Here is a 26,573-nt window from a genome sequence, read left to right as displayed (position 1 = left end):
CTGTATATCTAAGCATCTTTCCCTTTAATCTTCTGACTTAAGTGTAAATATTAACACTCTGTCTTTGCTTCTCTTCTGTCCTTTCTGCACAGTCGCCTGAGAGAGCTGGGTTTCTAAAAAGCTACGATTAATTTAATTTCTTAGATTTTAAAATGAAATTAGATTTTCCATGTGTGTTTTGTTATTTTCATGCTTTCACTTTAAGGTTAGGGTTTAAGGTTTTGTCTTGCCAGGTATCTTTTTGTCATTTATGTTAATCTTTATTTTATTTATTTATGTGTGCCTGAATGATTGCTGCCCATTCTGCACTGTCTCTGCATGGGAGGAGAATTTAAAAGGGTAAAATCACAAATTCTAACACGTTTTATCTTGTCAGATTAAATTAAGACCAGCAGTTGATGTCCATCGATTTTATGTATTTATTTTACCAGCAACAAATGGTTGTATTGGGATCAAATCGATGTGGATTGGTAAAACATCCAATGCTACAGACATCAGACAATAGTATACAAGGGAGCTTACAGTATGCAATATATTTTATTAGCCTTCTCCAAAAACAGACAACACGGTCTTAGAAAATGCAACAGTTTTATCCGTTTCATGTAGGTCAAATCTTTGAAGTAAAAATCAAAATGTAGATGAAACTAGCTAATAAAGGGCGCATTTACTGAACACAAATGAATATATTAGCCCTGATCTCACTGCTGGCTAGTCAGAGGTAATTTATATGCTTGTTACCAGTTTTTTTGAAACATTTGTCTAAACTAAAAGGTAAAATAAAGCAGCTTTGCTTTTAATTGATCCAGAAGCATTAAACATACAAACATTAAAACCACTGCATACACAACTTCAGGGGTCCATTCTTCATACATGGATTACTCACTTAGCTGGATTTTATTGTTGGCTGTTTGACATGATTCAAGATCATGTTCAGTTCTTTGGAATTCATCCCAGAGTTGTCATTGGAACGGGTCCATGAACTCAAACCTGGTCGTGAGCGGCTTATTTCACATAAACAGAATTCGATTGTCTCATTTTAAGTGGAGACGACACTAAAAGTCTGTCTGTTACAATTATTCTGAAAATAATTAAACCAGTTTTACTTATTGAGAGATTTATTTGTAAATAAATAATTATCTCACAATTTTATTACAGTCATGCACACATTTATGTGCAGTTTGTCTGAGCCATGTATTCATTTGAATGGTGAGAAAATTGCTGTAATGATTGCTTTGACATTAAGAATTTATTTCCAGTTAAGGTATTGATGTAAAGGAATATTCATGGTGTTTTCATTGTGTCCTAACCTGACACATAAAGTCCGGGATGATCCTGTGGAAGGTGGACTGGCGGTAACCAAAGCCCTTCTCTCCCGTACAAAGAACCCGGAAGTTCTCTGCAGTTCTGGGCACGATGTGAGCGAAGAGCTCTATGACGACTCTCCCAGCATGCTCTTCATCTATGGTGATGTCGAGGAACACCACAGGGTTGTAGTCTCGTGAAAGTGCCTCGGCGCCAGATATCTGAGTGGCGTCAGTCTGAGGCATACGGCTCTGGCAGTCGGTGAACGCTCGTCTGAAGGACTCGGCCAGCTCTGGAGTATTGAACTTGGCTGCCAGCTGTTCAACTTTACCGTCCCCCTCTGTGTGTGAACAAACTTATAGACATGAAGATACCGGCAGCAGGGTGATGTGTGTGAGGTGAGAAGCGAGGCCTGTACCTGAGTAATTGTTTGCTTTCCACACCAGCGCATTAGCCGAGGTGTTCATGGGCTTTAGCTCGATGCTGGGGCTGATGATGTGGTTGGCGCAGACTTCGAGCATCTGCTCACATCTCATCAGCAGGTGGTAGCTTTTCTTCACCGGGTGGAAGAGGATATTGATGTCTCCCACACCGCGCTCCATCCACTGGTTGAGCTGGTGGTCCCAGCGATACAGTTTGGCTCTTTCTTTGAACAGGATCTTCTCGTCCTCCTGACTGGACCTCACCTCCACCTGCAGGAGCCCCGTCAACACACGTTACACTTCTCCAGATCCACAAGGAGCACAGCTACCAGCATCACAGCAAACACTCACCACAGGCAGAGAGACGATCGGCTCAAAGTGAACCTCATGATCACTGCCCTCCTCTTCTGATTCAGTGCATGTTTTTTCTCCTTCATTTTGTGTCGCTGTTCCCCCAAAGACTGGAGTTCCATTATCTGGCCATGTGAAACTATCATCTGCAGAAATAAACAAATTATGAAAACACTACCCTGCCAACATCAATGCTGACAGCAGCAGTTTAACATAGCACTTTATAATAATTAGGTTTGCTTGAGAAAGCCAACTTACTGAAATGCTATTTAAACTTATTATTATTATTCTTCTGAGACTGTCTGTCTGTCTGTATGTAGCACCCTGCTAAATTTATATATTGATTAGTTTGTGTTCTGTTCTTTGTGTACAGAAATACAGTTTATTCTGAAATATGGGCCAGTTCAATTGTTCTTGGTGTGTAAGACCTTTTTGTTATTAATATTTAGTTTTAATTCATATTTGTTATTGAGTTATAAAATTCTGAGGCGTTGAAATATCCTGTTGTGAGTAACATTTGAACCCTCTGTCATTTTATTTTGCATTGGTAAAAAAACTAACAAACGCAGTATAGCTATTTTTATGCTAACCGGGCCCCTCTACACTCTAACCAGAGTCGCATGCCCAAAGTTTTAGTTTTTGTGTAAGTTATACATCCTAATTTTAAATTTTAGTAAGTATCCACCAATTCATTTCCCCATGCATATGATAAATTCCAGAAAAAAGTGGAATTAAGGAGGATGGTTACATGTGGGGGGCTCGTCCGGGATTTAGTTTACTGTTGTTTTGTTTTTGCGAGCATGTTCTAAGAGAAAGAAGAGGAAAGTAAGTGTTAAATGAGGTAGCTTAAAAGCCCTATAGCCACTTGTGTTTCAGAGATTTGTTTTCTTCTTCTGGGTATCTAAAACTAATATGACATGGAGTCAGAGCAGATTTTTAAATGGTGTGAAGACAAAGGTATTAATGCAAGGAAAGCATTTGTGCTTAGTATGGTTTCTATTGGTGTTACTGATGAGACTATGTATAAGGTATTGGATGGGGCTGGAGTTTTCAGTCCCTGTAAAATAAGAGGATGGTGTGTAGAACATTTCAGTAAAAGCCAGTTAGTTTTAGTCGAAACTATTAATGATATGACTAAGACTGACATACCTGAATAGTTACTAGCTGGAGATGAGTTTGGACGTTGGATAGTGAATGTTACTGAGACCCAGAGTGTTCATGTAACTGGTGAATGAGACTTCCAGTTCAAGTTGCTGTCATTCTTAGCAAATGAAGAGAAGACACTAGCTGATGTCACAGGCTTACTAACCTATAGTTCTGCTCCACCCACCGCTCCAGACCTGAACACAAAGCTGGTGAATGCCATCTCCTCACTAGTAAAATGTCAAGCCACACCTGTAGATGGACCAAGCTAAGCATGTTCTTAGGTATGAAACCCACTCCACATGGAGAAGAGGAGTATGATGCTTGGGTGGAACAGACCACCCACATGTTGGACGAGTGGCAGTGTTCTGATGTTGACAAGAGACAGAGAGTAGCTGAGAGTCTTAAAGGGGCACCATCAGATATTGTCAGAGGTTTGAGAGTCACTAATCCCCAGGCCACTTCCAATTACTACCTTAAAGCCCTTGAAACAGCTTTTGGAACCACAGACACTGCAGTTGATCTTTTGGTGAGGTTTCGTAATACATTCCAGCAAAACGGTGAGAAATTATCAGCCTACTTACTCAGATTAGACAAGCTATTGCATGAAGTCCATCGTAAAGGTGGAATTGAAGTGATTGAGATTAACCGAGCATGCATTGATCGAGTTGCTTGAGTCTCTCTGCCTCATGACCTCGTAGCCCATTGCATAAGACTGACTTACAAACTCAAGCCTCCTCCCAGCTTTACTGAGTTGCTTCGGGATGTAAGAGAAGAAGAGGAGATGATACATGAAAGACTGAATGTACAGAAGGTTGCATCTTTAGCTATAAGTAAGCATGCAGAGTGTGCTACAGCCTCAGTTGTACCTGTACTGCCAGAGCCTGCACCAGTCCTGCAAGATACTACAATAGAGAGTCTAAGGAAAGAATTTCAAGGTCTCCTGACTGATGTTGCACGCCTCCTTTCTGCCTCTGTGACTGCTTCAGCAAGTGTGGCAAAGCAGGTAGACCAGAACCCCAGCCAGAAAGCTACTGGAAACTCATATGTATGTGTGCAGGAGAGAGCTCCCAAACCTCAGTATTGTGTTGATGTATTTTGCTACAGATGTGGTGAAGATTGTCATTTCCAGCAGGAGTGTCCAAACCCAGAAAATCGCAGAAAAGTGAACAAGCTTCTCTTGAAAATAAAACAGCCGACGGGAAACTTTCCAGGGGCTCAGTAGAGGAACGGCCTGATGCTCCGGAGAAGATACATTCCACAAAGTGTGACATACTACCAGAAAAGCAGGCTAACTTGCCAGAGGGTTTAGTTGGACATAGCTCTATTGTCTCAGTACAAATTGAGGGCATTTATGCAAAAGCTTTACTAGATATTGGGTCCCAAGTTACCCTACTGCATCGCTCCTTTTATGACAAGTATCTGAAGCACCTGCCTTTGACCTATATTGAGTGCCTGGAGATTTGGGCCATCAGTGCAAAGTAATATCCATATAATGGCTATATGTGCTTGAAGCTTGAGTTTACTGGAGATGTAGTTGGAGTTGCTGAGACCATAGAAACACTTGTGCTTGTGTGTCCAGATTCAGTCATGACAGGGGATGTTTCCATTGTGGTTGGCACAAACACCTCTATATTTCGAAGACTGTTCTATGCATGCAAAACACATGGAGGAGACCATTTTCTTAACACCCTGTCTGTTCATCCAGTAATAAAATAAGTTTATGAGAAGTTTTGGGAAACTCCTGAAGACACAGATGAGACAAAAAGAGGAACAGTCTGGTTCACAGTCTGGTTCACCAAGAACCGTTTCTGTCGGACGCGTCCAATTCGAGAACTGAGGAGCTGATGATACTGCACATGCCTGATTCAGTGTGAAGCAGACTGACACACAGCACGTCTGAACCGAACTGGCTCTTTTTGGTGATTGATTCTGAACTGATTCTGAACTTATCAGTGATGCGTGGGTCAAGGTATAAACAACCCGCACCCGACCAACGTTTTCAACTAACCCGCCCGCAACTGGGACCGCAAAAAAATAAAAATAACAAATTTTACCCGACCCGCATTTTTTTTAAGTAGTAAATGTATCGCCCCTTTATATTGATTAAATAACTTAAATAAGCTATAGCCTACAGGATAAGAAGCGTTATGACCGCACACATAAAGCTTGTCACAAAGAACCAGTTAAAGTTTTGATTATGAATGTGTCTAAATGAGCAAATCTTGATGATGTTCTTTTTTTCTGTGGTACTCACATGCACCATGTTGCTACACGTCGTATTCTCCACCATGTCCCACAGAAATACTGCTTTTGCATAAAATGCAAAAAGCTCTCTCTGCTTCATCATCTACAGGTCTTAACCAAGAATATGTTGCGGTCCATTCGCTATTAAAAGTGCATCTTCTCTTTTTGTGGCCACACTGGCCATGGCTGCGCGCTCTCCAATTTGAGATTGTTGACGATGTTGAGGAGGCGTTCATGCAACAGTGAACAGTTTGATTGACGTACGAATCAGCCTATCGACTAACGTTTTTATTGCTCTCCTCTGAACTAACTCTGATGCCTATGGACGTATACGTTTATTTATTAGGCAGGGTTGAATGAAAAAGCGGGACAGCTGCTCAATTTGCGTGAGGGGGGACCAAAGGTAAAATTGCTGTACAGTGCAACGTAAAGCGGGACAGGTGGTCACTCTATTCACGCCAGTTATTCAGCCAATAAAGTGTAGGCCTATGTATCTAAAATTATGTCTAGTACTATATAAATTACAAAGGTTTAATTGGCATCTTTATTGCAAATGACCCGACCGACCTCGACCCGAATATCTTAACAAATATTTTTGGATGACTCGTAACCGCGGTTGACCGCAGGCACCCGCTCTTTTCGGATCAACCCGCACATCACTGGTGCTTATGTACTGAGCGCAGGTAAACCGAGGGCTTGAATGAAGGGCAATCTGGTGAAATTTACATTTATTAAAAAACTAATAATTCCTCATGGATTATGTATAGTAAATGGATCATGGTTTCTACACTAATGACACCTAATTTATTTACTTTATATCTTCAAGACTTAAATCCTTATATGCACATTATTGCTGTTACTGTATTTGGGTGTGTTGTTGCAAAACTTAATTGTAAACATTTCATGATAATGAGGTTTTTAACTGACTAAAGTTATGATTACTAACTTTATTTGAATGTTTGATAGATTTTACGCCTTTATGTCATCGCCAACGACATCATTACATCGAGCATAAAATAACCGATGAACCATTCTTTTAACGTTACCTTTTTTTTTGTTATGCTGAGAGGAGTCCCAACGGATGACTGGCTGGTCACTGCCTGTCATTTCGAAGCCAATTCATCTCATATTACAAACGTTTTTCTTTAGTATTAATTTGCATAACTATCGACCCTGCAGACGCCATAATCAAAGACACATTCTTTCTCTCTACCACTTTCCTTACGAATTTACGAAGTTTGTTAGAGCAGTGCTGATTGGGGAGAATGGAGGTGCGCTCACTCTATTGGAAAGTAAGACTGTCATTCAAGGCTGGCAGTCATGCAAATGTTCTGGAACACAGTAATATCGCATCCACATCGCAGGCTTTGTTATTAGCAAAATCGCAACGTCTCAAATCGCGATTGGGATTCGATTTTGATTAATCGCACAGCCCGAGAACACACCTGAAGCAAGTAATCATAATCTTTAGGATTACTTGAAAACTGCTGGCAGGTGTGTTTGAAGCAGGGTTGGACAGTCATGAGCTAAACAAAGAGGTACAGTTTACTTGTAAACTATTGGTCACAGGACATTGCTTACCTATTGTTGTTTTGCTGACAGGAGTCCCAACTGATGACTGGCTTCCAATGCCAAACTTAAATTCGCCAACAGGCGCTGGCATGGAAAATGAAAAACTGCTTGATGACCTTTTAGCCTTGGTTGCAGAGGACTTGAAGCTTTCTGCTTTATCCTTACATGTACTGAACTGAAAAGCAGGGACTGGACTGAAATTGGCTTTAAATCCTGTTGCATCAGGTTGGCTGCTAGAATTTCCAAAACTAAATGTAAAAGAGGATCCTGATGGTACAGCAAAGGTCTTGTTTTTAAAATGTGGGTTTGCTTTCTGACATGAAACACAATGGTTAGATGAACCTTCGTTTCTTACCAGGCAATCGTCACAATCCCACTGTCCATCTTTTTTACCAAACAGGGCACCTAACCCACTTTGTGATGCTGCATTACTTTTTTCAGTGCTGCAGGGGGCTTTGCAATAAACACATTCAGTTGCTGAGGCTTCATTCAATGCTAGGCAGGAGTCACAGTACCACTGAACCTCTTTCTTTGTAAACTGAGCACCTAATTGAGTGCCAAATAAGACTTCTGGTGATTGGAGAGGTGGGGTGTGTGTTGATTGTTGACATGCATACATAAGCTGATGTGGAGGTTGACGATTAATCCCTTTTACAGGGCCCTGCAAAGGTAAACAAACAATAATTTATTGATTATCTGCCCCTTTACCGTAAGGGGTAATATATTGTGTTTATATAAAAATCCCTCAACTACCTTTGTTGGTGTAACTTCCATTGCAGTATGTAGAGGATGTGTAAAATATGCTGAAGACTGGCTGTAGTACACAGATGGATCTGTAGTAGCAACTGAGACAAATGATCTGTTTTTAAGCATGTCTTAAGTATTGTACAGACAATTGGTTTTCTTTTTCTTTTTGGTGATGCTCTCATAAAAACAACATTACCATATTACCCAACACCATCTAATCTAAAAATGTCCAAAAATAAATATTTCACTCAAATACTTTAAGGTATGCTCACAACAATCATTGCCATAAACATTGTAAATTTGAATGAATGTCATTTAGTACTTCTGTTCACACTGACAACAAACATTTAAAATAAATAAAACTCCATTTTGACGGATATTTTAAGGAGAGGCGTTCAAACCTCTTTGTCGGTAAGATTTGTGCCATAAACACATTTGCATTAATCGTATTAATTTGCATTAATTTCTCATATACTTATAAAACAGACATCTCCTGTGTTGTTGCGCACACGCACACGCACGCACACACACACACACACACACACACACACACACACACACACACACACACAATACAGTTTTTTAATATGTTAATATTAATGTAATATTAAATTTAAGGCAAAATGCTAAAAACAATAAGATATTTATTAGAAAAAAATATATAATAAATACAAATCTTATATGTCAATATAAAAGTATTCCTGCATCTATTCCCAATACATTTCTAATATGATGTTTTCCATGATATGAGATGATGGTGATGGATGAATCTCCAAGGATTTACCTCTGTCTGAGATCTTCTTGAGCTCGTTTTTGCAGAAATCATCTAGTTTGTCTATCAGCTGATGGAGAGATTCTCTCAGGCCATCAAAAAAGAGAGAACTAAAGGAATCATAATTTACATCTGTAGATTCAGGAGGAGCTGAGAGAGACTGGAAACTCTACAGAAAACAGAAATCAAAACTCATCAGCTCTTCACCTTCATACTTCACACTTCTACACTTCACCTGATAACCAGCAGGAACATCAGATTTGTTTGGCTCTTGTGGACTTTACTTCCCAGTTAACAGAATTTTGTTACAAGAACATTCTCCAAATATTCAGTGTTTCTTCTAGGAACATAAAAATGTCCAGTTTTCTTCATGTTAGAGGAACGTTTTCAATTGGTATGATGCTTCTCAAATGTTCTGTCTACATAATTTCGATTTAAAATTCAACATTCTAGGAACGTTAATTTGTAACAACTCTCTTTAGCCACAGCCTTAGATTTACTGAAGATAAAATACATTACTACATAGTTATTACTACCCAGATTTACTTTATTTCAGTCAGACGTCTACATAAGTTCTTATTGGCAATTGGCAGAGGTTTAGATGTTCACCTCTTGTTGGAAATATTTAGTTTGAAGTCATCATAATGGATATCAGGGCTCTTGAGCCTCGTTTTTTTATTGCAGCAATTGCAGGTGTTTTCACAAAAAATTTCTACATTGATGAAGCAGATCAACATGTCTGTTTTAATAACAGGCAAATGACTGCTTTAAAGTAGTTTACACAACTGTCTTATACGTTGTCTTGCTAATTTTTGGAATTTAAATGTTTTATGAGAAGGAAATAATAAACTCAAATGTGAAATAAATTTTAACACACTTTGGTTTCTGTAAGATTGTCCAAAACCATTTGAAAGTTGAATACATCACACTTAGACATCAGCACTCATGGCTACAATGGTCAATGGTTACAAAAAAAAAAAAAAAAAAACTACAAATAATAATTGCAGCAATGCATGCTGGGATCCATTAATGTTTTTTGTGCACTGGCATGAAGTATGCCGCCATTGTTGATTTTCACATGCCAAATGTTGATGTCTGTGAGAGTATTAATGACTCTAATTAAATTTTTATACACTCCCAAAAAATTACATTAATATCTAATGTGCAACAATAATGTAAGTTTTTTTTTTTGTTCACAATGGTTGATTTATCTAAATCACTTTGATGCAGTAATTTGTCTGTCACTAAAGCAGACATGTTGAGTTGCTTTTTCAATGCAGAAATGTTTTCTGAAAACTGCTGCAAAAGAAGCAACAAAATTAAGGGTCAAGAGACCAACTAAATCAAAACACTGATCTCCATGATGGTGATGCCAAATGAAACATTTTCAATAAGACGTCAACATCTCAACCTCTATTAATTCTAAATAAGAACTTCTGTAGACGTGTGACAGAAATAAAGTCAATCTGGTTAGTAATACTGTAAGTAAGGCTAGTAATGCTGTTTGTGGAGTTGTTTATCAGATTTTGAGATATTTAATGTCTTTTTTCTTCAGTTCATCAAAGGCTGTGGCTGAACAAAGTTTAAGTTTTTGTCCTCATTTCTCTTTCATTCATTTCATTTTCCTTGCTTGTTCAAAACAGGTGTTTGGATGACTGAAAGTATGTTTGAGGAATACTAACCGTTAAATAACATTCTACTTACATTAAGGAAATTGGCCATTTTTATGTCCTTGGAAAGTTACAAATCATAGTTACAAGAATGTTGAATTTCAAATGAAAATTAAATTGAAAGAATGTTTGAGGAACATTATACCTTTTAAAACGTTCTTCTAGCATCAAGAAAACTGGACATTTTTTATATTTCCAAAACCAACACTGAATATTTGGAGAATGTTCTTATAACACAATCCTGTTAGCTGGGTTATCTTAAGTAACTCACCTCAGTCCAGCACTTTCACAGCATCAGCTTTATTCTTCTCATATTCATTACATCACAGAGTTATAGATTTTAGTATTTGCTACTTACACTATATGTGAAGTTTCTAGGAAATAGTTTAGATTATAAAACTTATCTTAACATCCTCTTAAGGGTTGAGTAGATGTGCTCAGGAAAATCAGCTCAAAGGACTAGAAACTACTATTATTTTTAACTTGAGAGCGGTTAGGCCTGTCATGGTAACAAATATTGCTGGACGATAAATTGTCCAAGAAATTATCACGATAAACGATTATATTATCATTCTAACCAGTTTCAACTAATATAATGATAATGGCATAATAACACAGGTACACCTTTTCAAAGATAAACTTTTATTTTATTTTATGTCAGATTCCGAGCAAGAAATTCCAACATGTTGACTTTGTGTGGCTTAAAATTAATTAATTTTGTATGTTTGTATGTTATATTATGTTTGTATGCCAGTTAGAGATGCTCATATTGACCGTTTAACCGTTAACCAAAAGTAAACATTTTGAACGATGAAGGGGTCGTTCACATATCGCGTCTTTTGGGCACTCAAGTTCGTTATTTCAAATGCGGTATGCATGCACATAATGGAAGAGACGTGGTTTCAACAACAAACGCGTTGCGAGGCGCTCATTTTTTTCAGGCCCGTCCACATCGCATCTAGTTAAAAACATCTCAGCTGTTCAGAATGACACAATCGCACCAGGTCATGTGACAAGAACCACCTCAATCAATTACTTTCGGGTGAAATTCCCCGTTGTTTTTGAAAAATGGGGTGCACCCAAACACTGCAGAATTTTTTTTTTTTTTTAATTCAGAAATAAATCTTGTAGCAGAGTTACAGCAAGTTTTTTCGGTGTTGGAAATTCATTGCTGAAATCTCCTTGTTGTAATGGATATCGCGGCTGATGGATGCTTAGCAAAGACGCCTCAGGAGTGCAACTTCGTAACATCACGACTAGACTACTGTAATTCACTTTACTTTGGTCTATCTCAGTCCTCTCTCTCTCGCCTACAGCTACTGCAAAACGCAGCAGCTAGACTACTCACTGGGACACGCAGGTATGAGTCGATAACCCCTATTTTATTCAAACTCCACTGGCTACCTGTTAAATTTAGAATTGATTTTAAAATTTTACTTTTTGTGTATAAAGCTCTTAACAATTTGGCCCCTCAGTACCTGACTGATCTGCTCTGTCCGTACACTCCTTCTCGTACTTTGAGATCCAGCGATCACTGTCTTCTCATCATGCCTAGATCCAGGCTTAAAAAACGAGGTGACCGTGCTTTTGCGACTGCAGGCCCAAAACTTTGGAACAGTCTGCCTCTCTATATCAGACTGGCTCCTACAGTTTCCATCTTCAAATCTTCTTTAAAGAATTTTTTGTTTTCTCTTGCTTTTGATGCTCATTGATTCTGATACGATTAATGCTTATTTTTTATTTTTTTGTTTTATTTTTATTTTTTCAGTGGTTTCTTTTGTCCGGTACTGCTCTGCATTATATTCTCTGCTATGTACAGCACTTTGGTCAGCCTTGGTTGTTTTCAAATGTGCTTTATAAATAAATATTGTATTGTTGTATATTGTGCAACTGCCTGGGTGCTTTGGAAAGGAGGAGAAAACAACGCGCCTAGTGTTTCCCACGTGTTTTTAAGCACAACATGTGAACAGCCCCTAATACTGTCAGTTAAACATTTCATTTATATTTTTTGCTGCATGGTAATAATTATATATATATATATATATATATATATATATATATAAATAATGTGTGTGTGTGTGTGTGTGTGTTAACTCACTGGGTGCATTGACAAATGTGTTAACACTCCTACAGACATATTTAGCTGAGGAATCCAAATGAAGGATGCGAAAAGTAGGTCCATTTCAATAGAAAGGGCAACAAAGTTACTTGCAAAATATGCTATGTGTCATTAAAATAAGACAGGAGTGCAAGTACAATGCAATATTACTTGAGACGCAAACATCCTCAAGCAAATGAAAGGTGCTTCCCAAAGCTGGTCACTCCGAGACGTTTTCTCTTTATTGCCGGGACATCTGTGCCATCAGAGGTGTTTTCTACCACAGGCAATCCACAGGCTGCGCTCCAGACTAAACCCACATCATGTCATGTTAAATTTTTTTTAATAAAAATGTAAAACAGAAATTATCGCGGTTGAAAAAATTATCGAGCTCATTTTATTTAATCATGCGATTAATTGATTTATCGACTAATCGCGAAGGCCTAGTTAGAGACACTGAAACTTGAAAAGGACCCTTAAGACACGGTTATGTTTGGTTTCGATATTCTGAAGCATTGCTAATGTACAGTTTCAAATTACGTCTGGGGTATTCATGGTCAAATTGATCCATATATTTCAGAAAAAAAAAAAAAAATTGTATCAAGTGTGAAGATCACCTGATCTGATCTTGATAAAAGTTTCCCAGAATTGGTACTACTGAGTGCACTGCTTTCACCATGATGCAAGAAATCAGAAAAAATCTAATAAAAAGGTGAAATGTCAGTAAAGTTTTGTTTCATTCTGCAATTATGAAATGTTTCTCTGAGTCTCTGTAACAGCAGGATCTGCTCAAGTCCACTATGATCCTGTTCTTGTAGATCTGTGTTACCTGCAGGAACTGGATGTGATCCTGTGTGTGTGAAAGCTGCTCCAGCTCAGCATCTCTCCTCCTCAGATCATTGATCTCCTGCTCCAGTCGTTCTTCAGCTCGACTCACTGCAGTCTTTTCCTGATCTCTGATCAGTCGTATCAGCTCAGAGCAGCTTCTCTCAATGGAGCGGATGAGCTCAGTAAAGATCCTCTCACTGTCCTCCACTGCTGTCTGTGCAGAGCGCTGTTAGGACACACAGTGATTCAGGCTTTGGTGAGTCTGAACTGGGACTGAAACAAACCTCTCTTCTTCTCCAAACTCACCTTAAGAGACTCCACAGTCTCTCTCAGCTGCTGGAGATCTTTCACTCTCTGCTGGAACATATTCTGTGTCTCCTTCAGCTGTTGCTGGAGGACAAATGGATGACAGTAAATTGCACAGAAAATTACTGTCAATAAATCATTATGTTGCAAAGTCCACCTAACTGGCCCAACTACCGTATGCAGTGGTGGCTAAAGGTTTCCTGTGTGTCCATAGCTCTTATGAGAAATGTCAGTGAAAACAAGAATTTGATTTGTAAAGAGAAAAAAAAAGTGTATTTTCTAAAATCAAAATAAAACGGAACACTTCAAAATTGCAATAAATCAAGGTAGACACAACAGCCTGTTCAACATCTACTAACACAGAAGTTTCAGTTAAGCTCAAATACTTGAAAAGGGCATAAGTAAACTTATCTTTGTTTACAGGTGGAACGTTAAAGAACGCAACACACACATCTCCTGGAAATCCTGTATATTTGAACCAATTCGATGACGACTTAGAAACCCCTGAAGTGTTATGAAGGTATTTTTGATTCAAATTAACTGAGCACCTGTGGCAGTGCGATTTGTAGTTGTAGAGAAAAGCCACACATGTGTATCAGTAAATTTGAAGTCACAGAGAGAAATGTTTTAAGAGTTGCAAACCTGTAGCCTTTTTTTCTCTCCCACAAACACAACACAACAGTTACACCTTCTCAAATTCTTCATTGCAGGTGCACAAATCCTATTCTACAAATCACACATTTAGAAACTCGTACGCTCACATTTTTGAAACAATTGCTGCAGTGAATGTGGTGCAAAACGCATTTACACACCCGCATCAAGAAATGTGCAGTCGTGGAGAAATGTTGAACATCCGCAAATCAGTACGTGAATTCATCAAATGAGAGTTGCACACTTGTAGAATATTTTCTCAGAATGTCTTGTATATTTTTCTAACACAAACACAAAGTACATAACTACAGCTTCTTGAATCTGCTGCGATGAAGCTCAAACACTGTTTTTTCGCTTTCAAGCGACAAGTTTCGCGCTCTCCCTTTTGCACCGAGATATTTGGTTCAAAAGTGATGTGTGCATCTGTAGAGGTAGTGGGCGGGACTGTTTAGAGATTACAGAATTTCAGCCAATCAGAAGAGCTTACTGAGCCAGTAGATATACGCCCCAAGCAGTTTTACGCCCCTGTTGTTCCTCATGCGTCCAGTAGGGGGAGGCATTATATTAGTATATGAGCCCAGTCATTTATAAGAACAGCAGACCATATCTATATGTATGATAGCAGCAGACCTTCTTGAAGCGATACGGATGAGGTATGTTAAATAATCTGCTAAAGTACTTGTTGTTGATTGTATTGTGTAATGATGCAACATTTATTATTTATAAAAGATTGATCAATTAAATAAGAAAGAATAGCGATATCAATTCAAAAGATGGATCAGTTTATTTTGAGAGGCAAAAGTACTTGATTGAGTCAGATGTTCTGTCTGACTCAAACTTAACTAACCACAGTCTATCATCAATGGACAAAAAAAAAAAAAAAGAAACATGACATCCTGCCATTATTTATAAATAACCATTGTTTTCTACCACTATGCAACTTTAGCTTTTTTATTTATTTTTATCAGTGAGTGGGATCACTTTGACCGCAGGATAAAGAAACAATTAAAGAAGAGTGGCAAACCATAGGAGAGTCATCTACAGGAGTCATGCTGTTAAGAAATAACCAAGTCATGGTGTTAATACATTTTTTTTGTGAACAACAATATTGTCTTTCTTTTAAATGACCCTTGGAACTTTAGAAAATTGTTAAATTTTGTTGGTCTTCATAAAATGCTATGTAGAACATGTTCTGTTGCTGTATAATGAGCAATTGTGAATTGTAAAGCAAATATTTCATTTAGGATCCATATGATTACACAGTACTGTATGTCTAATGGCCTGAATATGGTTAATATCTAAATATAACTTAATATAAATTCACAACATCATATATCATTCAATCTCTGTATATAAAAACAGTTTATAAATATATATAAATAATACATTTTACAGTAGGTCATAGGTCTGCAGCCTCCCCCTACTGGACGCATGAGGAACAACAGGGGCGTAAAACTGCTTGGGGCGTATATCTACTGGCTCAGTAAGCTCTTCTGATTGGCTGAAATTCTGTAATCTCTAAACAGTCCCGCCCACTACCTCTACAGATGCACAAATCACTTTTGAACCAAATATCTCGGTGCAAAAGGGAGAGCGCGAAACTTGTCGCTTGAAAGCGAAAAAACAGTGTTTGAGCTTCATCGCAGCAGATTCAAGAAGCTGTAGTTATGTACTTTGTGTTTGTGTTAGAAAAATATACAAGACATTCTGAGAAAATATTCTACAAGTGTGCAACTCTCATTTGATGAATTCACGTACTGATTTGCGGATGTTCAACATTTCTCCACGACTGCACATTTCTTGATGCGGGTGTGTAAATGCGTTTTGCACCACATTCACTGCAGCAATTGTTTCAAAAATGTGAGCGTACGAGTTTCTAAATGTGTGATTTGTAGAATAGGATTTGTGCACCTGCAATGAAGAATTTGAGAAGGTGTAACTGTTGTGTTGTGTTTGTGGGAGAGAAAAAAAGGCTACAGGTTTGCAACTCTTAAAACATTTCACTCTGTGACTTCAAATTTACTGATACACATGTGTGGCTTTTCTCTACAACTACAAATCGCACTGCCACAGGTGCTCAGTTAATTTGAATCAAAAATACCTTCATAAAGTGTCTCCACTTTTGTGTGTCATTTGCATCAGACATTCAACCAACAGTCTTTGGGCATGATGTCTGAGGCAGAGACCTATATCTTCAATTTGTCCTTTAAATCTGGCGTGTTTCCAGATCAGATGAAAATTGCAAAAATTATTCCAATTTATAAGAGTGGTGACATTCATTTATCCGATTTGTTAAAATGTGTTTTATTTGCAGATGACAAAACACTGTGTGTATCTGGAGATAATCTTCACCATCTAATTATCTAACTATCCAGAGTCAAGCAATGGTTTGACCAAAATAAACTATCTTTTAATCCAAGTAAAACCAAATATATTATATTCAGTAATCGACAAATTAAGACCAACATGAGCTTAAAGATCAATGATGTGGTAATAGAAAGCGTGAATGAAAACAAATTTCTTGGAATAATATTAGACCATAAATTATCCTGGAAACCACTCACCTGGAAATCGCTCATGTTCAATCAAAACTGTCCAAAACAATAGCTATATTACATAAAACCAAGTATTTTTTTAAATGCACCCTCTCTGTATATTCTGTATCGTTCTCTTATTGTTCCATACATTTCTTACTGTGTTGAAATATGGGGGCATGCCTACACCACAAACACAAAACATATTTTTTTTTACAAAAAAAAAGCCATAAGGATAGTCAATCATTCACCGAATAATAAACTGACAAACTCAATATTGCTCAAATTTAAAGCAATACAATTTTCCGATCTAGTCAGTCTGAATACCGTTGTCCTTATGTACAAAGTCAATAGGAAAATATTGCATGAAAATATACTATGTTTGTTTGAAAACAGGGAACAGAAATATAACCTAAGAGGAGAGAACATATTAAAAACAAATGGTCAGAACAAACTTTAAAATGAACACCATTTCGGTAAAAGGGGTTGACTTGTGGAATGGTCTCACCGATGATCTTAAGAGGAGCAATTCCATTTATTATAAAAAAAAAAAAACAGTTTAAAATCCTATTTTTTGACAAATGCACGGATGTTTAAGAAAAACTGTCTAAGTTAAGTTTATGTATAATTGTTGTACATAAACTGAAAAAACACAAGCAACAAGCAAACATTATATATGTATGTATATGAGTATAATTACACTGTGTATATATATATGTATGTGTGTATGTATATGTTTATACATGTATATTGTTTATGCTTAATTTCTGATGGGTAGATGTTGTTTTGTAAATAGAGTAGGCGTAATAAGCCATCGGCTTCAGCCTTCACCTTTTCAGTTTCCCTCTTTGTTTGTATTGTAGTTGCTGTACATACACATTGTCCTAAGTTTTGCAACCAAATAAACCTTCATTCATAGAGTGTAAATGGTCTGTTTAAGAGTATCAATGTAATGTCATGATCCGCAGGGTATAATTTGTTTTTATGTATGTTTTTTTTTTATTGTATGTTTTAGCCGTGATTCCCATCCAGTTACATTATAAGACTGATAGACTGCAAAGGTTTGAGCTAAAAATCTCAGTTTATGTTCTACTGAAGAAATAAAGTCACTCACATCTTAGATCCCCTCCAAGGATGTTACTTTGGATCTACCATTGGGGGGGTTAAACTCACGGCATATTAATTAATTTATTGAATAATTTTCTTGATAGAAATAGAGAAATTGAAAGTGCAATTATATTATCACTTTGCATGAAATTAAATAAAAAAGAATTGTGTTTGCATTTAGCCTCTGATAACATCAAAAATTCTGAAACTGATGTGTGGACTAACGTTAACGTTAGTTGTGCTTTGATTCATTTTGTCACTTTGCAAACTCCATGCAAAAAGAACAAATAAATAAATAATCATCATCATCTCAAATTGAGCCGGAGGTGGTAAATTCCTAATAATGTACATATTTTTTAGGTATTTTTATAAGATAGATAGCCTACCTAAAATGCATTGCACAAACAGCTCAACTAACGCAATCGTTATAAAGGTGTTTGAACAGCAAAACACATCCACTTGCACATATTTGACAATTCGGAATATCGGATATATCCTGCTATAGCTAACAAATTTGTGTGAAATTTTGAATAAAAAAAGGAAATAAAAGCAGATCATCAGTCATTCAGCGCTATTGTGGCTGCAGTGTGACAAGCAATGAATGACGCGTCTCCATGGGAACCATAAAGTGATAATAGGATCAATAACAGTCGCCTTGATAAACTTTTAAAATTACGTGTGAAAAGGTTAAGTAAGGCTTACATTTAAATGTGTCTTTGATTTGTTTTGAGTTTATGGTCAATATATAAACAAAATTAAAAAGATGGGCACAAAACCTGTTGTCGCGCCCCACTTGTCATGTCTCTATTCTCCACCACTTTGAGAAATACTGAGCTAACTTAACAGCTAACTTAGCAATAGGGGTACCTCCGTTTGGTCATGAGTTACTTATCTTGAGGCCACAAGATATATAATTATATATATATATATATATATATTTTTTTACAAAGTGGGACCAGAGGGGCTCTGTACAAAATTAATTCATTCTCACGTGATTTTTTTTTTTTTACATTTATGCATTCAGTGCATTCAGGCTATACATTTTTTTTTCTTACCACTACCAGCTGAGATACATTATTTCCATTTTTTTCTTGTTTTAACTCTAGCATTGTATGCCTCTGCAGTGGATGGGTGCCGTCAGAGTGTGAGTGCAAAATACTGGCGCATCATGGTGGTCCGCAGGTGGTCCACGTGACTACAGTCCATCAGTTAACATCTTGTGGAAAGGTTTTGTTTGTATAAACAAAACTCTTTTTATTTTGTTTTTAATAGTGTTCCTGTAGCTCAATTGGTAACGCATTGTGTTAGCAGTGCAAGGTTGTGGGTTCGATTCCCAGGGAGCACACTAGGTAAAAAATGTTAGCCTGAATGCACTCTAAGTCGCTTTGGATAAAAGCGTCTGCTAAATGCATACATTTATTTAAGCAAAGCGCGCAGACTCAGAGTGCACGCACGGTAATAATGCTTGCAGACTTGACACACTCTTATATAATATATTTCAAATCAGCAACACAATCTGAGGTGAACTGACACATGAATGTTTTCTATGATGCTCAAATTGTGTTAAAGCATATTTTAGGTTGATCCAGCTAGCACACATGTGCAGTCTCGAACGCGTTTAATGTTTATATGGCAACCATTGAGGTACATTTCGACCGCCAAACCGCGTTTTACATTTTCTCCCATTTTTATGTTATCAAATAAATAATGTCAGCTATGGCATTGCATGAGCGATCGTTATTATAGTCCAAAAGGGCAAACTCGAGTCAGAATGGACATGTGCACAGTTGCATCTGTCATCTGTCACCGTGACATCAAGTGGACTTTTGAAGCTGAAATAATGAGTGGATTGAGCTTGGAGTGGGAATAACGAGAGGAATAACATGGATACATTTCTTGTCGGAGGATTGTAATGCATCACAGGCAGTCATGTACAAAGAAGAGAGACTATGGCTCCTTAAATTAGGTAAGACAAAAAGCTGTATTTTTCGCAACAGGTTTATTAACTTGTAATAGCAATTTAAGGTGGAATATGTGACAATCCGGTTCAGTCGGGTCTGTGTCTTCCTGACGGGTTCGGGTCCAGCTTTCAAATAATAGACAGGTCCAGGTCCAGCTTTTGAAATATTAGACGGGTCCGGGTCGGTTCGTTGTAGTACATTACGTGTCTCTTTCAGGTTTGGGCACAAATTTTTGGACCCGTGAAGACCTCTACCCTGGGTCTAAGCAGATAAACATAACATTTTCATTTTTGGGGGAACTATCCCTTTAAGAGAAGCAGAGGTCTAGGGATTACATGCATTTCATGGAAAACCTGCACTACACTGAAAACTTTTTTTCATTCATCCAATTAAAAAAAATGGGTTATGGTTTACATCTATATTTTATAACTTGAGCCAATGAAAAACAATTAACTGGCCCTTAACAATATTTTCTATATGTATGAAAACTATTTTATGAAACCCGGCACAAAGTATATTTTTATTGGAGAAAACATATACATCTAATTTCTAATATGATTTCTTAAATGAGAATTTTTGTTTTGATAAAATATATATCTTATTTAAAGATTTAAATTGATTAACTTTCTTTAACAAGAAAAAATATACTTTGTGCCAGGTTTTATAAAATTCTTCCTTATAGACATAGAAAATATTGTTTAGGGCAAGTTATTGATTTTTCTTCAGCTCAAGTTCTGAAATATAGATGTGAACCATTACCCTATTTTTAATTTTTATTGGAGAAATGAATTTTTTTTTGTGTGTACTTGATGTTTAGAGTATGACATCTCTTTCTGAGAAAAAATAATAAAATGGCAGCCTGAGCAGCTTCAACATTTCTGTCAAAGCACATAATTGTACCAATACATAACACGAGAAAATATGTGTTGTCCAAAGATTAAGGCAACTATTAAACTTAGTAGTATTGTTGTTTAATTATCCAATAAACATTTTACATGATTTGTTATATTTCATTACCACTTACCCATATATTTTGACTAAAGTTTGAAAAATCTGTGATTCACAACTACCTACTATTGCATTCACATTTGTGTGAAGTTGTCAGTGTCTGGTGTGTGTTTCTCTGGGTGTCCACTAGTGGTCTCACTTCCCCATAGGCACCCCACTGCAGGCACTACATTTCCCACTAAGCCTTTTCACTTCATCACAGTTAATTGCACACCTGTTAATTGCACTCAGCTGTCTTCACTTTCATCGTCATCACATGTCCTTATATACCGGTCTGTTTTCATTCTGCTTCAGGGAGTCATTCTGTGACGATAGGACACAGGAGACGAGAGATCCAATTGCAGTGTGTTTATTGGGTAATTCAAAACAAGCAGGGGGTCAAAACCATGAAATCAGTCAGGAACAAAACAAACAATAAACAAGAAAACACGTGGAATGCCAGGAAACTGGGTGACGGAAATAAGGACTCCATGAAATAGAATGTTTCAGAGCTGTCACACATCGCAAGTATATCTGCACTCTTGCCTAAACTGCCCTTACAATGAATGACACCGTTATGTTGCACAACAAAACTCTTACTGTATTTATGTGGTGTATTCATGTGTTTGCTGTTAGTTGTGGTGAAAGCATTTAGTGAGAGAAAACGTGTTGCAATGATGACGAGATCACTGCATTCATGCGATAAACAGGCTCTGTCTACTCAATGCTCATAACTGCAGCCTTTCATGTGATGGGAAAAGATTGAAAAAATAATTATATAATCAACACTTCCACAGTTCGTTAATCTCGACAGCTGTAATAGTAATATATATATATATATATATATATATATATATATATATATATATATATATATATTTATTTGATGGGGTTCCACATGCAATACTCATTTTGAATGCAAAGATGTCAGCCAATGACAACAGTTGTCGTTTACTTGGAGTCTCACAGCAGACACGCCCCTTCAAACACTTCAAACAGAGCATTCAAGCCAGAGGGCTAATATCAGGATATAAAAATGCTTTTTATTTCTAAATTTTAAATTCCTATTAATTAATAGATAAAACAATGACCATACATATTCCCAGGGACTCCCCTGTACCAGCAGGACTCTAAAGTTGCAACAAGCCATGTTGCAACTTTCCACCAGGGACAGAAATCTCCCAACCACAACCAAGCCAGAATAACATCTTCCGGAGTTTGTCATTTTTTAACCTGGAAGAAACTGCTGCGTTTTTAAAACCAACAAACAAACAAACAAACCATCAAGGGCCCAGGCAATGCAAGTTAAATGAACTAAACGAACTGAAGCTGTGGACCCCTTGTTACTGTCATAGTAAAACTTTTGTGCACAATTACATGAGTTTGGTTTCTATGGTCACTTGCAAACCAAGTCCCTTTAACAATGTTGCCACATGCTCTAAGACATTAGTACTATATGAAAGTGGCCACGTAATAACATTTGTTAAAGCTGATATAAAATTAAACTGAATGTTCACTCAATGAACAGATTAGTTGATTGTAATATCAATTTGGCTACAATTACTTCCAGCAGCGGATATAAATCATTTTATTTTTATTTTTTATTATTTATAGAAATTTCCATTTTGAGCTAATTTGCAACAGAAGTCATGACCACTGCTACAGACATAAGACAACTTAAATTACTTTCTCTTATAGTTTTGGTCTAGTCATGCCATGGTTTCCCATCTACACATCTACAGTTAGAATAACATTACAATATACAGAAGGCTCACCCTATTTAGACAGTTTGAGCAACAGAAATTCTTTTTGTTTTTTTTTTGTTTTTTTTGCCTTTACGGTCCAAGTACACTTGAACCAATGCCAAGTGTTACAGTTCCTGCAATCTAACACACATGCTTCACCTAAAGATGGAATTTAGTTTATTAACCTGGAGCAGATTTATGGTAACATGGATACAACATAATCTACTAGAAGCAATCATTTCAGAGAATATCAGAATAAAACTTATCATGCCAATTACTTAATTTCACTAGTACTAGTACTTTTCTATTCACAGCTATGTGTACTGTGCTAGACTAACTGAGACTTGACATGGCACTTGTATATTGTTGTTGTTCTCTCATTGGTCTGATTGCTTCTATTGTTCTCATTAAGTCGTTTAGGATAAAAGTGTCTGCTAAATGATTAAATGTAAATGTTCAGTTTCAAAGATAATCCATTCAAGACATAACATTTTCAATTATAAATCTGAAAAGCAAAACATACATACCTGATTTAAAAAATACACTCCACACCATGGACTTAACTGGCTACAGAATCACTCTGAGCCTTTTGCAACTTTACCTTAATTACTCAGACAAAAACAAACATCCTCCAAATGGAGGGAAGAACTATCACTTGGAATTCGCATTGACCTAGGTGAAGAGCCTACTTACCTTTAAGTGTACTTCTTGTGGGAGTAAGACCATTATACCAATCACACCGAAACATTTCAAATGATAGCATGAATTTATGTACAGCATTATATTTTGCTATTGACCATTCTGAGTGAACTACGCAAAAGGAAGGATGGGTGGGGAAGAAGGAACGAATGTGAAGGAATAATAGTTTATTTTCTGTATCTCGTCAGATCAAAGTGTCTGAGGTTCTTTTATAGCCTTACAATGCGAACAAATTAATCCAGTAAAGTTATGATTGAGTTTAAAGTTTACTTATCTGAAGTGATAACCACTGGCTGTAGGTTTAAATCTAAACTGATTTACATGAGAAAGGACTTCAGATGTACATCCAAATGATGATGAATCTACACAGAACACAAGCCAAAGTCAAATCATCTGGATTCAATCATCTGATTACACTGCATTTGAATTTTGAGTGGTGGAAGTAGATGTTTTGTCAAATAATAGGTAAATAGTTCACTCCATTATTTTATGTTGCTCAAAGCCTATTTATCAAAAGCTTGTGTTGATAAAGTTGTACAGTGAAATTTCAGCAAACAGGCTCAGTATTGAAACTCTTCTTGCAGCTGCTGTTCATTTCTGATGACGAACACAGTGTGAATGCAGTTAGCAGTTAACATGGGTTGCAATATAAACATATATGAAACTGGGCTGAGTGTCACCATTATTCAATCAGTATCTAGTTTTAAATACCTGTTTCTCTTTCCTCTCTTCTGCAGCTGATACAATGTCATGTTTTTTATGTTCCATAACCGTACACAGCACACATATACATTTCTGATCAGTGCGACAGAAAACCTCAAGGAGCTTCTCATGTTTCTGGCAGATCATCTCCTGCAGATATCCAGTGGCTTCAGTCAGATTGTGTCTGTTTCCTTTAAACCAACTCTCATGTTGTTCGAGGTGACTCTGACAGTAAGAGTTCAGACACACCAGACATGATTTGATGGCTCTGTATTTTCTTCCAGTACAGACGTCACACTGCACATCTCCAGCTCCAGCCTCACAGTCAGCAGAGAGTCTGGTCTTCTTCAGTTTCTCCACCACTTCAGCCAGCATGGTGTTTCTAGCTAAAGCAGGTCTTGGACTGAAGGTCTGTCTGCACTGAGGACAGCTGTAGACTCTCTTCTGATTCTCCTGATCCCAGTAGTCTGTAATACAGCTCTTACAGTAACTGTGTCCGCAATGGATGGTCACTGGATCCTTCAGGAGATCCAGACACACTGGACACAAGAATTCATCCTGAGAAACTCTTGCTTCGGCCATTTTACTGCATGAATACAGAGACACAAACAAACAACAGCTCAGCTACACTTCAGTTTCTCTTTCTCTGAACACATGTGACTCCTTCTTCTTCTTCTCTTATTTATTGGCGGACTGCAACCAGCGTTAAGTTGCATACCGCCACCTCCTGTACTGGAGTATGTATATTCATGTCATTTTACAATTTCAGATTCTATTCCACAACCCTGAGTCTTTTAAAAATTTAAATAGTGCCCTCCTGGTGATTCTTATTTCCTCTCTCTCTCCTTCTAGTCCCAGTATCCCTACTAGATTCCACTCCCACCCTTTTTCCTGAACCTTATGTTTAAACACCCTTCTTTCCACCTCATTCAATTTACAGTAAAATATAACATGTTCAACATTTTCTTTAATCCCAAAGTTTTCACAGTTCTCACTATTCATTTTCCCCATTAAAAATAATGTGCCATTTAGCCGTGTGTGATCCACTCTCAATCTTGTCATTACAATTTCCTCTCTCCTGGTCTTTTCTGCCATATTTCAAGTCCTTTCTTCTTAACCACTGCTTAACCTTCACCTTTTCCTAGTGGAATTTTAATTATTATTTCCTTTAGCAACGCCTCTTTAGCCAGTTTGTCTGCTTTCTCGTTCCCTTTAACCCCTTCATGTGCTGGCACCAAGCAAAACTGTACATCTATGACACCCCGATGTAATCTAAATAAACTGTGAAAAAGTTCTATCAGTAGATCTTCTCTTACCGATGTCATTGACTGAATACTTTTAATGACAGCTAAAGAGTCTGTGCAAAGTACCACCCCATCAGGTCTGACCTCTTCAACCCACTGTAGTGCGATAACGGCTGCCACTATTTCTGCTGTATATACAGATAACGGATCAGAAAATCTTTTGAAAGATTTATTTTAAATTCTGGGATATGTATTCCAACTCCCACACAATCCTGTTTGTTCTTGGATCCGTCTGTGTAAATTTTTTAATAATTATAATAACTGTTTCTTATGTAAATGCTTGTTTTAACTCCCACTTCCTCCATTCTACATTCTCTTTTCTTTTCCAAGATATTAATATCAACCTTTATTTCTGGAAACATCCATGGTGGAATACTACTAACTGAATTGACCATGGTGAAATCTAAGGTTTCCATTTCATATTCTTCCACTCTCATTTCCCTTGTCCATCCAAACCCAAGCCCCTGAAACTTGGAATACTCCCAACATTCCTGTATTGTTTCTTTTGCTGGATTTCTTTGCCACTTCCTTTTAATCTGATCCAATACACTATAGCCAGTTTCTCTCTTATTAACTCCAGTGGCATCTCTCCATCTTCTATGAGTGTAGCATTAATGGGGGTTGTCTTAACAGCTCAGATGCATACACGTAATGCTCTATATTGTAATCGATTAATTTTTCCCAATATTGATTTGCCGCTGCTCCATAAACTACACAACCATAATCTATTGATAACCTCAGGCAAGCCCTATAGATATTAATTAATGACTTCCTGTCTGCACCCCAGTCACATCCAGCCACAGCTCTGAGAAGGTTTATAACTTTTTGCATTTAGTCTCCAAGTGGTTTATATGTATTTTCCATGTACACCTACTATCAAACCATAGTCCCAAGTACTTTAATTCATTTACTTTCACCATTGGCTGCTCGTATAATGTTAACCTTTCACCATGGCACTTGCGCTTCTTTGCAAACATCATATAACAAGATTTTCTGGTCGACATCTTGAATCCCCACTTATATGACCACATTTCTACTTCCCTAATTGCTTTCCTTATATTACTTAATACATATGACACATTCCTTCCTCTCATCCAAATGGCCCCATCATCCACATATAGTGCTGATTTGATGCATCCATCCAATTTAAAAAATATATAATTTAGCATTATGTTAAAAAAAAAGTATCGGGCTAATTACACTCCCCTGGGGAATACCATTGTCTACATCAAATTTTATAGACACCTCTGATCCAACCTGAACTTGAGTTTTCCTACCTGCTAAGAAATCCATAATCCAATTATATAACCTTCCTCCAATACCCATACTACTTAGTTCAATAAGCAGTCATTCCCTCCACATGGTTTCATATGCCTTTTCTATTGTCATTAGTTCTTTCATTTTCAGTGCCTTTTCCACATCATT

The 26,573-nt window shown here is 37.2% G+C and overlaps 1 protein-coding gene across 2 annotated transcripts; it reads right to left on the bottom strand.

Moving 5' to 3' along the window:
- Positions 1 to 518: 518 nt before the first annotated feature.
- Positions 519 to 24,486, bottom strand: LOC127938208 (E3 SUMO-protein ligase RanBP2). 2 transcript variants are annotated; one of them, XM_052534668.1, is made up of 9 exons: positions 23,854 to 24,486; positions 13,459 to 13,542; positions 13,154 to 13,378; positions 8,569 to 8,725; positions 7,791 to 7,882; positions 7,047 to 7,698; positions 2,076 to 2,221; positions 1,721 to 1,994; positions 519 to 1,642 (listed from the first exon to the last, which is right to left on the bottom strand). In XM_052534668.1, exons 1-9 carry the CDS (start codon positions 24,424 to 24,426, stop codon positions 1,293 to 1,295), a joined length of 2,553 nt encoding a protein of 850 aa, XP_052390628.1. In that variant the 5' UTR covers positions 24,427 to 24,486; the 3' UTR covers positions 519 to 1,292. The 2 variants fall into 2 exon arrangements, with proteins under 2 accessions (XP_052390628.1, XP_052390629.1); XM_052534669.1 differs by having other exon boundaries at positions 7,470 to 7,698.
- Positions 24,487 to 26,573: the final 2,087 nt, after the last annotated feature.

Source organism: Carassius gibelio, chromosome A20 (genome assembly GCF_023724105.1).
Source record: "Carassius gibelio isolate Cgi1373 ecotype wild population from Czech Republic chromosome A20, carGib1.2-hapl.c, whole genome shotgun sequence".
Lineage (NCBI taxonomy): Eukaryota > Metazoa > Chordata > Actinopteri > Cypriniformes > Cyprinidae > Carassius > Carassius gibelio.
Note: the sequence above shows the minus strand (reverse complement) of the source record. Positions and strands in the feature narration are given on the sequence as shown.

What these genes read in the sequence shown, in the direction of transcription:
- LOC127938208 (XM_052534668.1), bottom strand. Translation starts at nt 24,426, where the DNA reads ATGGCCGAAGCAAGAGTTTCTCAGGATGAATTCTTGTGTCCAGTGTGT. An exon ending in AAGAGAGGAAAGAGAAACAG is followed by an intron (nt 13,543 to 23,853) that starts GTATTTAAAACT and finishes TTTGTCCTCCAG; the next exon opens with CAACAGCTGAAGGAGACACA. An exon ending in ATCACATCCAGTTCCTGCAG is followed by an intron (nt 8,726 to 13,153) that starts GTAACACAGATC and finishes TGTTTTCTGTAG; the next exon opens with AGTTTCCAGTCTCTCTCAGC.